The 12,190-nt window shown below is 42.8% G+C and overlaps 1 protein-coding gene across 4 annotated transcripts in view; it reads left to right on the forward strand.

Moving 5' to 3' along the window:
- MYO18A (myosin XVIIIA) overlaps positions 1–12,190 on the forward strand; it is a 410,894-nt gene that overhangs the window by 316,815 nt on the left and 81,889 nt on the right. For all 4 annotated transcript variants that reach the window (XM_073565477.1, XM_073565478.1, XM_073565479.1 and 1 more), the window contains one exon: positions 289–408. In XM_073565477.1, the coding sequence (XP_073421578.1) occupies positions 289–408 (120 nt within the window). The remainder of the gene's footprint in view (positions 1–288; positions 409–12,190) is intronic.

A 12,190-nucleotide genomic window follows, 5' to 3' on the forward strand; every position in this document is an offset into this window, starting at 1 on the left:
TCATTGATGACCTGTCCTTTGGATAGTGGCCACAGTCGACACGGAGAACAGCTGATCGGTAGGGGGTGCGGTGGTTGCAGCCCAACCGATCAGACATTGATGACCTATCCTAGGTCATCAATGAAAAATTAGTGGACAACTTCTTTAAGAATCTTTATATTTCTTATTTAATGGAAAAAAAGTAGAAACTTGAAAGAGAGCATAATTCGGATCAGGAAAAAGCTTTACATGCAAGCCTTTCTTCTTCTGTGAAAAGTCTGACGATACTTTGTGCTAATCTGCTTGTAGATCACAGAACTGAATTCTGAGCTCACAGACGAGAGAAATACAGGAGAATCTGCCTCCCAGCTACTGGAGACCGAGACTGCCGAGAGGCTGCGTGTAGAGAAAGACATGAAGGATCTGCAGGTACAACTGCTTTGCTTTCTATCATCTACTGTCAGTGTGAACGATACCTTTGCTTCCAGGAAAGTCATTTGCTTCTCAACTAATAAGTGCAGAAGACTATGTGGCTGCCAAATTTGCCTGCATTGTGTGTCCTGCTGCTTCCTCTCACAGTACCGTAGATGGACATTGACCTGTAAATAAGAGATTTCTAGGTCTGTGGTTCCTGGGTCAGTCTACAGTGCGCAATTACAAATAATTCATTTTTGGGTCAATCGCTATTCTTGTTCTTAACACTTGATTCTTGTTCATATTAACTTCACTGATAGGAGAACACTAGGGATGAGTCCTTATCCGAATAGCTATAGCACTTACCGAATAGCTACATTGGGAGCCTGGATACCTGGAGCGCTCCCGATCAGCTGTTCGGCACCGCAGCTGCATGTGTCACAGTTTTGTGACAAATGGGGGAAAAACCAGCGCCTCAAGCGTTGGTGAAAAAGAACTCACATTTTATTCTGCCTCCTGTGGCAACGTTTCGATCCAAAGATCTTTCTCAAGCACTCAAGATCTTTGGATCGAAACATTGCCACAGGAGGCATAATAAAATGTGAATTCTTTTTCACCAACGTTTGAGGCGTTGTCTTTTCTACTATTTGGTATGGACTTTTTTCCGGGACAAACCTCCTGGATGTGACGTGCGTCTTAATTAGTGTCCTGTAGGACCCTGGCTATATGAGGTGTGGTTTAACTTATAATTTTTGATTGACGGTTTTGTGACAGTCACAACACATGAATGAAGAGCCCAACAAACAGGAATTTTGTCACCAGGTTCTTGCTACGTATTCTGAAAGCACTATGACGTTCTTCTGTCAGGTGACTCATTACAGGACAACTGGCCTCTGACAAGGTTGGTTATCAAGAATAGAGGGGTCCCCACTCTAATTTTTTTTAAATTATTTAAATAAATAATAAAACGACGGGGGGGGGGGGGTCCTCCCATTTTTGACAACCAGTTTTCCCTCCCATTTTTGACAACCAGTTTTGCTAAAGCAGACAGCTGGGTTCTGGTATTCTCAGGCTAGTAAAGGGACAAAGGATATTGCCCCCCCAGCCTAAAAATAGCAGCCTACAGCCACCGAGAAAAGGCACATCTATTAGAGGCACCACTTCTGGTGCTTTATCCGGCTCTTCACACTTGCCTTGTGGCGGTGACAAGGGGGGTTCATATTTGTGGGGTTGATGTCACCTTTTGTATTGTCTGGTGACGTCAAGCCCATGGTTTAGTAATGGAGAGGTGTCTGTAAGACACCTGTCCATTACTATCCATTACTAATCCTATAGTTACATGGTAAGTAAAGACACAGCCAGAATAAAGTCCTTTATTTGAAATTAAACAAATCACACTTACATTTTTTTATTTAAAAATAACAAACACTGTTATAGTCACCTAACGCCTGATTCTACTGAATCCCTCATCTCCTGTAATAAAATAAAAAACAACAATATTCCTCAACTGTAGGTCGTTCTGTCTAATGCCATAATCCATGTCTGGGGGATAAATAGTTTTCAACCTGGACGGTGCCAAGATGCAACCGTCCAGGCTGAGAATCACTGGTGAATGAGCTGCTGTGAGCAGAGCGTCAGTGACTGGCGGTGACGTCATCGAGGTTACCGCAGGTCACTGAGGCTGTGTTCCTTGTCGGGCCAATGAACTGCAGTGACCTCCCTTTGGTGATATCACCACTAGCACAGTGAGAAAGTATCACGGTGCGGTGAACTGGCCTCTGCACCGTGAGACTTTTTCTGACTGTGCTATCGGGGATCTCGCCGAGGTCACCGCTGTTCATTGGCCCTGCTGGGAACGCAGCCTCATTGACCTGCGGTAACCTCGATGACGTCACCGTCAGTCACACATGCAGCAGCTCCTTCACCAGTGGTTCTCGGCCTGGACGGCCACATATTGAAAACTGTTTATTCCCCACACATTGATTAGGGTGTGAGTCAGAACAACGGACAAATGAGGGATATTGCTGCTGTTTTTTATTTTTGTTTTAGCACAGGAGATAGGGATTCAGGTGTTAGGTGCGTATAACAGTGTTTTGTTGTTTTTTAAATTAAAATGAAAAAGTGTATTTTGTTTTATTTCAAATTAAGGACTTTCTGTCTGTATGTTTATTTACCATACAACTATAGGATTAGTAATGGATAGGTGTCTTATAGACACCTCTCCATTACTAAGCCGTGGGCTTGATGTCACCGCACATTGCAAAGGTGACATCAACCCCACAAATATGAACCCCACTTGCCACTCACTGCCACAGGCAAGTGGGAAGAGCCGGGCAAAGCGCCAGAATTGGCATATCTACTTCATTCGCCGTTTCTAGGCAGCTGTGGGCTGCTAGTTTTAGGCTGGGAGGGGTGGGGGGCAATATCCATGGCCCCTTACCGGCCTGAGAATACCAGCCCACAGCTGTCTGCTTTAGCAAGGCTGGTTGTCAAAAATGGGGGGGCACCCCACGCCGTTTTTTTTTAAATTATTTAAATAAATAAATAAAAAATTCAGATTGGCGGCCCCTCTATTTTTGATAAACAATCTTGCTGAATCTGATGGCTGAGGGTTGCAGCCTGGCTGGTTATCAAAAATGAAGGGGAACCCACGCCATTTTTTTTTTAAATTTATTTACAGCGCAGGCGCCGGCTGATGAGTACTCCTATCAGACGCTCCTGCTCTCGCTCTTATTGACAGCAGCAGGCGGCAGCTGATGGGAGCAGTAGTCCCATCAGTCAGTATTAGTGACCAGAAGTGACTTTTATACCTCCGATCACAGCTGAGTGCTCACGCTGTCTTTTGACGGCGTGGGAACCGCACTTTCCTGACCGGTGGTGAGGATTTTACTGCCGATCAGAAGCGGTGTTTGCCACGCTGTCTTGCACATGATATTGTGGCAAACACTGGATGTTCGGGCCCCCCATTCAAGTGAATGGGGTCCGGGTACTGTTCTGGTACCCAAACACAAACTTTTTTGTTCCTGATCGGCACTGTACTTTTATTAGGAGCTGTGCTTGGTACGGCATCTCAGTCCCGTTCACTAAAAATTTTGCGAAGTTCTAACATTGGACAGAGCTGAAAATGTAGTGCCTGGTAAGCAGTAGAAGGGGCATAACATTCAAAGGACCCCTGTGACCCATTTGAAGAGCTATTTGGTAAAGGTTGGACCCATCTAAGAGCTCATAGTCACATGCGAGAAACTTGCCCGAGTCTTGCACGTCAATACCCGGCACTCCCGCCGACACTCGGATCGGAGCGTTCAGCTGCATAAAAATACATGCACCTGAATGCTCCGATCTGAGAGCCGGCGGCAGCAGGTTATTGCCGAACTAAGTCCCACGTGCATCATCTCCAACTCCACCCCCAGCACTAATTAGCAGCTTACTGTCAATATACAATGTACACAGATGTGATGTGGGTGGGGTTAGTTTTCACAGCTCTGCTGCATCTAAAAACTCTGATTGTATCACAACTGCTTCACCTAGTAAAATAAATGATACATCGCTGGAATTGGGGTGTCTCTCTCAGATGAGGTAGCCAAGACCTGGTGACAAATTTCCTTTATGCAAATTACTGTCACCCTATAAGCCCCCAAGTCTTCAAAACTTCTGATTCTATATTCATCACCAAAACTGACAATGACATATGTAATAATTTATAGATATCCCATCATTATCTATCAATCATGCAGTTCACTGAGCTCCTTAATAGAAAATGCTACAACCTATTTCCTACTTGTACTAGAAAACGACAGCTATGCAGATTAATACAGATTTGTTATTGTTTTAAAAATGTTTTTAAGCCTAATGACGACTACACGTGCGCCCGGTTTCTTGTATGCACGTTTGTTTACAACATGGACAGATGGTTTTTTAAACTCGTTCAACACATTTAAAAAGGATCCTTCATCTCTGATACATACCTTTCAGGATACATTTCTGTTCATGACGCTATAGAAGGCTTCTGTCACGCCATCTGCCTTCTGCCACAAATCCATCCCTTGCCTTTTGCCATGTTGTGTTGTGCAGTGTTTCCATACTTTGCGGGTCTCGCAGGCCTGCGTCCCACTGCTTGTTTTTGGGCGGAATCACTTAATACTTGATCACAGTTTCAGTAGTGCCAAGATTTTCCCTACTATTGTCTTCCTTTGTGTTTGTGTTGTCAGTCCTCCAGATTGGCCTTATTTTCTAGTAATACTGATTACTTGTAAGTCTGGGATGGAGTGCAAGAGATTGGCAGCAAATCTGTGGTCCGAGTACCTCTTGTGACTGAGAACACTTCAGAACTGTTTTGTCTGCCAGAATTACTGTGTGAAAAGTGTTCTTTTCAGATTCATAAAAGTCTGGTTCCACTGTAGTATACGTCTGTATATAATATTATATATCATACATACTGTACATACATACCGTACAGAACGACATGCATACATATTGTACGCAACATCATACATACCGTACATGCCATACATACATACTTACATACCGTACATACAGTATGTACCGTACATAACATACGTACCGTACATGCGTATATATATATGCATACCGTACATATTTAGCGTACACATATACATATGTACATACGTATATACTTTACATACAATTATTCTCAAAAGTTTACATACCCCCGCAGAATTTTAGCTTTTTTGGCCTTTTTTCAGAGACAATGAATGATAACACCAAAACCTTTTCTCCCCTCATGGTTAGTGGTTGGGTGAAGCCATTTATTGTCAAACTACTGTGTTTTCTCTTTTTAAATCATAATGAAAACCCAAAATTTCCAAATGACCCTGATAAAAAGTTTACATACCCTGGTGATTTTGACCTGAAAAACATACACAGAATGGGTTTGACTGGCTACTATAGTTAACATCCTCACCTGTGACCAGTTTGCTTTTAATCAGTTTATGTGCATAAAAGCAAAGTGAGTTTCTGGGACCCAAACAGACTCTTGCATCTTTCATCCAGCCACTGATGTTTTTGAATTGAGAGTCATGGGGAAAGCAAAAGAATTGCCAATGCATCTATGGCACGGAGGTGGATCACTGATGTTTTGGGGATGTGTGCGCTACAAAGGCACTGGAAACTTGGACAAAGTTGAAGGAAAGATGAATGCAGCACGTTATCGGCAAATACTAGAGGCAAATTTGCAATTATCAGCCAGGAAACTGCGCATGGGACGTACGTGGACGTTCCAACATGACAACGATCCAAAACACAAGGCCAAGTTGACCTGTCATTGGCTACAACAGAACGAAGTGAAGGTTCTAGAATGGCCATCTCAGACTCCTGACCTCAATATCATTGAGCCACTCTGGGGAGATCTCAAGCGTGCAGTTCATGCTAGACAGCTCAGGAATTTACAGGAACTGTAGGCTTTTTGCCAAGAAGAGTGGGCAGCTTTACCATCTGAGAAAATAAAGAACCTCATCCACAACTACCACAAAAGACATCAAGCTGTCATTGATGTTAGAGGGGGCAATACATGGTATTAAGAAATGGGGTATGTTAACTTTTGATCAGGGACATTTAGATGGTTTGGGTTGTCATTATGATTTAAAAAGAGATAACACAGCAGTTTGACAACAAATGGCTTCACCTAACGACTAACTATGAGTGGAGAAAAAGGTTTGGCGTTATCATTCATATTCTCTAAAAAAAGGCCAATAAAGCAAAAATTCTGCCGGGGTATGTAAACTTTTAGCACAACTGTACATATATACCGTACATACATACTGTATATGCTTGTGTGTAAGTCGAGTTTTTCATCACCTTTTTTTGTTGAAAAAGACTCCCCTCGGCTTATACATGAGTCACAGTCACACTTACCTGTTCTCTGATGCAGTGCGGAGGTCCCCGGTGTCTCCGGATTGTCTGCGCACTCCCCTGCAGCCTCGTTAAGTATTCTGGTGGCTGCTGACAGGGCTGGCGGTTGGTGTTGGCACCTGTACAAGTGCCAGGGTCCAAGCACTTGCGATATTCACCTGTCCCCATTCCTCTGCCGTACTGTGTCTTCCGCGTCCTCTGGCTGTGACATTCAGTTCAGAGGGCGCAATGACTTGATTAGTGTGCGCCTGAACAATCACTGCAGAGACCTGGCGACGCTGAGGAGCTGAGAGATAAGGATGTCTTTTTGCAGCAGCAGCAATAATAGGGTATATGATCAGCATAAACTGCATTTTTGAGCATTATTTGAGCATCTTATGGGGCCCATCATCAACTTTATGGAGCATTACATGGGGCATATTTTGTATGGAGCATCTTATGGGCCCCGTGTCTCAATTAATGTAATTTTATAGGTATCTATTTTTATTTTTGAAATTTACCCGTAGCTTCTGCATTTTCCACCCTAGGCTTATAGTCGAGTCAATAAGTTTTCCCATTTTTTTGTGGTAAAATTAGAGGCCTCGGCTTATACTCGAGTATATAAGGTACATACAGCTAAGGCCATGTTCGTGTCCTTGAAATTGTTCGAGAAAATTAAGTGTTTCTCCCAGAAAGTTATTGCAATTACACAAAGCATCTTTTCTTTAGGATACACTGTGTAAGTATATATACTGTATAATGGATTAGGGTATAGTGTATCCTAAAGGAGAAAATAAGCTTGCCATGCTTGCAGGACCATTACATTAATGTCTGCCATTTCTTTCACTAATGGTGACATAATTACATTTCTATAATGATCTATTTACCATTTAGATTAAAGAGCCTGATGGTCTACAAGATAAAACTTGTCTTGCAAAGAAAGTTAACATCTTTAATTAATGTAAGAATTTTAACAAACTTTTAAAATTATTTTCCTTGAGTCGACAGCGAGGTTTTTCCAATGTCCATTACATATCCGAGTACTCATGATACTGTGATGTTATTACCCATAAGGATATGATTACATGGGGGAAATATCACTTTCAGTAACCTTTGTTTCCAATAGTATATCTGCATTGCTGTGGTTTAAAAAAAAGGCTTTGTTCACACTGCATTTTTGCTATATTTTTTGTTGCAAAAAATAAAGCAACATTTTACTATCCCAGCATTGAATGAAATTACTCAAATCTCATGCATACGTTGCTTATTTTCTCCTTGCAGATATGAAGTTGTTTCATATCAGCAGCATGTTAATTTTTGCAGTGTTTTTTCACCCATTTTAGTGAATGGGTAGAAACACGCGTATTTTACACAGCATTTTTCCTGCCAGCACATCAGTATTTCCAGTCGATTTTTCTGCTGCAAATCCTGACGGTGTAAACACTTAGGCTGTGTGCACACAGTGTGCTTTTGATGCATTTTCTCCACATGGAAATGGGCCAAAAACGCTATGGAATCCTTATGCAAGCTAATTCAATGACAGTCCTGAGTGTTGTGCACATGATCCGTAAATTTCCTTTGAGTATTTTCAGAGTTTTTTCTTCTGCAGCATGTCGATTTTTTTCTGCATTTCTGCAGCATTTTTCACCCATTGACTTAAATTGAATCAGTCAAATCCACAGCAAAAATGCAGGTATAAAAATCTTTGCGGATTTGCTGAGTATTTGTTTCGCGTTTTTACCGGCTTCCTATGGTGTTTCCCACGCTGTCATCTGTGTGACAGTGTGGGAAATACTGTTGCGGTAGTTCTTATCGGCGGTAACGCTACCGCCGATAAGACTGTCGGGCATAGCACTGCGGGGTCATGCTGTCATATGTCAGCATGACCCCACAGTTGTGACTGTGACCCGTGGTAATGCTACCGCCTGTAAGACTGTCCGTCAGAGCGCTGCGGGATTATGCGGTCACATGTCAGCGTGACCCCACAGCTGTGACTGTGACCCGTGGTAACGCTACCGCCGGTAAGACTGTCGGTCACAGCGCTGCGGGACTATGCTGTCATATGTCAGCGTGACCCGCAGCGGTGACCTGCCGTAAAAAGCTTACCGCAGGTCATCAGGTGTGGGGTGATGAAACTACTGCTCCCATCGGGCTACATTTGCTGTCACTGATAACAGTGACAGCAGGTGCCGCTGATGGGGAGACGTGGTTTCCTTAGCTGGCGCCTGTGCTCACAGTTGCCAAAAAAAAGTTAAAATAATTACATATTCAAATAAAAATAAAAAAAAAACATTTTACTCACCTAACACCAAATCCCTGACGCCGCCTTCTAGAAAAATGTAAAATAATATATCACCATGTACTCGCCTGTCCGCCGTAGTCCACATAATCCCGAGTGTACCATGGCGATCTCACATTTAGAGCAGTCACATCGGGAGATGCGACTGCTCTTCTCGCCGTCGGCGATACACTGACAGGAGGTTATCTCTCCCACAGCGTATCACTGAGCTGCCGTGAGAGAGCTCACCAGAGTTCATCAGCTGATGAGTTCCGGTGCTCTCAATTGCGGCACTGCTGCTTGAGAACTTTCTCACGGCAGCTCAGTGATACACTGTGGGAGCGATTACCTCCTGTCAGTTTATTGCCGAAACATCAGTGACTCTTTCAAAGTCATCAAGATCATCGTGGGACGTTATGGATTATCTTCTCTGTGGACAGGTGAGGAATATTGTGGTTTATTTTATTTTTGTTGCAGGAGACGGTGTCAGTGGATTAGGCGTTCGGTAAGTATGGTTTAATTAATATTCCTTAAAGGAGCCTGTGTGATTATTTCAATTAAAAGACTTTATTCTGGGTGTCTGTTTTTTTTTTTTTATATACAATATCACTATGGTGTCTTATAGACGCCTCTCTATTACTATCCTGTGGGCTTGATGTCACTTGACAATACAAAGGTGACATCAACCCCACAAACATGAACCACACTTGCCACCACTACAAGGCAAGTAGGAAGAGCGAGGCTAAGCTCCACATTTCGTGCATCTTATAGATGCGCCTTTTCTGAGGCAGCTGAAAGCTGATGTTTTTAGTTTGGGATGGGGCCAATATTCATGGCCCCTTACTAGGCTATTAAAATCAGACCACAGCTGTCTGCATTGCCTTTGCTGGATAGATTTTATAGGAGGACCCTATGTCAATTTTTTTTCTAGGGTCCCCCTGTAAACTAGCCAGTAAAGGCTAAGTCGACAGCTGTGAGGTGATATTAATAGCCTGGGAACCTTTATGGCTACTGACTCCTTCCCAGAATAGTAACAGTCCTCAGCCGTCGTGTTTCCCTCTGCTGGTTATTAAAATTGTGCTGTAGCCCATGCAATTTTTTTTTCGTTTTTTCTTTAAAATTAACAGTTGCTGTTTGGTTACAGCTTATGTATGCTAGTTCTGTTAACATTCCTACATAGGCTGGTGACAATGTGTTTTTGTAATGTCGGGCGGACACCTTTTCATTACTATGCCTAGGGCTAGGTGTCAATGCTACTAGATCAGCATGAAAAAGGTGGTGTTGAACCAAGAAATTACATCACAAAGTTTTTTTTTAAACCTATTTAGCGCAAAAAAGCCTTCATTGCTGTACAAAAACGCATTCAAAAATGCGGTAAAAACGCGAGGGAGAGAGAGTGAGTTTTGGGGTTAAATTTCATGAAAGGAAATTTTTCCGGGCATGCTCAGTTTAAAGAAACTCACGCCGTCAACGGATTCCGTCATGTGACGGATGGGAATGGATCCATCGCCCATAGACGTCCATTCTACCAATGGACGCCGACGGATCCGTCACCATCCGCCTTTTTGACGCTGACCACAAACGATCCTATGGACGTTTGGGAAAAAAAAACGGATCCGCCAGCCAAATCCGTCAGATCTGTTTTTTTACCCAAACGGCAGACTGTGACTGACGACTACAAACGGAAGTGTGAAACAGGCCTAACAGTTTCCTTAATGGTTTTATGTGGAATGCGTGGCAGGTAGACATCGTGGACTAAACTCATTCAATGGGGCTAATTTATGTTTTGACCAGCAGATTCCACTACAAATGCATGACAGATGAAATTAAATTCCTTTCCCTCAGCTTCAGTAGGACATTTTGAATTATCAGATGGCCATATAAGAATCGCTTGTAAAGTTAAAAGGAATGTTTGATCAGACTGTTTAAATCTTGAATGCATTTTACATTTTTTTGTTTTGTTTTCATTTTCGATATCACTAGCTATATTAACTCCTTCACGCCCCAGACCATTTGAATTTTTTTTTTCATTTTCATTTTTTCCTGTACTGGAATACAGTAAAAAAAAAAAAATTCCAAGTGTGGCGAGATTGCTAAAAATGTACAATCTGTTTTTGAGTTTTTTTATTTGCTATGTTCACTATATAGTCAAAATGACCTGGCAATATGATTCCCCAGGTAAGTACGAGTACGCAGATACCAAACGCGTACAGGTTATTTTTTATTTAAGTGGTGAATAAAAAATTTCTGCGTTTGTTGCGATTTTCCAAGACCCATAGTGTTTGTTTTTCGGGATCTGGGTCTGGTGATAGCAAATGTGTAGGATTTTTTTTTTTTTAAATTTTTATTTTCATTGGGGCAAAAGGAGAGTTTATTTGTACTTTTGTGTGGGTTTTTTTCTTTCATATTTTTAAAAACTTTTATTTTCACTTTTGACACTTGTTTTAATAGTGTCCTTAGGAGATTTGAAGCTGTGATTGTCCGATCGCCTGTGCTATACTTAGCAGGACTTCAGCACTGCTATGTATGGCAAAAATCATCTAATATGAACGCCGGCCACGGGCTGACATTCAGAGGAGGGTCGTAATGTCTATCATGACAACTCATTGGCGCCCCGTGATCATGTGACAGGGTGCCGATGGGCGTCCAGAATGACACGCTTCTGGCCTGCGCATTTTAAAACCTGCTGTCGGAGATTGACAGCGGGATTTAACTGGTTAACAGCCGCGGTGGAGTCTGATCCACCTACGCCTTTTAAAGGCCGATGACAGCTTAAATCAACTGTCGTGTGAGGAAAGATGCGGACTCCGTGTTGGTTCCCTATATCTCCGCGCTTCTGTGGCTCTATGAAGCCAGAGCTGTCAATCAAAGAAGAAGGGCGTGAGATAGAGAAAGTGCATGTAAATGATTGGCGCTGGCATGAGGCACCGAGCGCCTGTACTGTTATGATTAGGTCACCGAGGAGGATAACCGGGAAATAAGCTAGGCAACCAGAACACCAAAAAGGTTTGGCAACTTAGCGAATTGCAGACCCCTAAACCTAACAACACAACTAGAATTAGCCGTGGGACATACCTACGATGCCCTAGACGCCTCGGCACAGCCAAAGAGTTAACTAAGCCTAAAGCAAGAAAGGGGAAAGCTAAACTGCCCCGGAGCAGAACCCTAAAGGAATAGATAGCCCCCAAACATATATTGCCGGTGAGAAGATGAGGCACAAACACAGGCAGAAAATAGAGTAAGCAAATGATGGGGCCCAAACTGTCTAGATAGCACAGGACAGAAAAGATACTGTCTGCAATCACGCAAAAACCCTAAAAAATCCAACACATCTGATATGCAAAAATACGACTTCTCCCCCACTAGATCAGCATTCCGGTGTGAACTGGAAGCAAAACTAAAAACACTGCTATAACGGGATTAGTAATACTGAACAGACTGACATAAGCTGTGGCATATAGAGCAGGGTCCACCACCGGTCCCAGCAGGGAACAATGCTGGACCCACACAGCAAAGCAGAAAGCAGAGAAAGGCAAAACGGGATGAAATGCAAAAAGATTCCAGCAAACAAATAACTTATCTGAACAATGCAGGACCAAGCAGGGGATAAGCGGACTTTAAGATGCACAGGAAGAAAAACAAATCACCAGCAGCAACTGAGGGAAGCTTGCT

This window comes from Dendrobates tinctorius, unplaced genomic scaffold (genome assembly GCF_039654945.1).
Source record: "Dendrobates tinctorius isolate UK_male_01 unplaced genomic scaffold, ASM3965494v1 ptg000016l, whole genome shotgun sequence".
Lineage (NCBI taxonomy): Eukaryota > Metazoa > Chordata > Amphibia > Anura > Dendrobatidae > Dendrobates > Dendrobates tinctorius.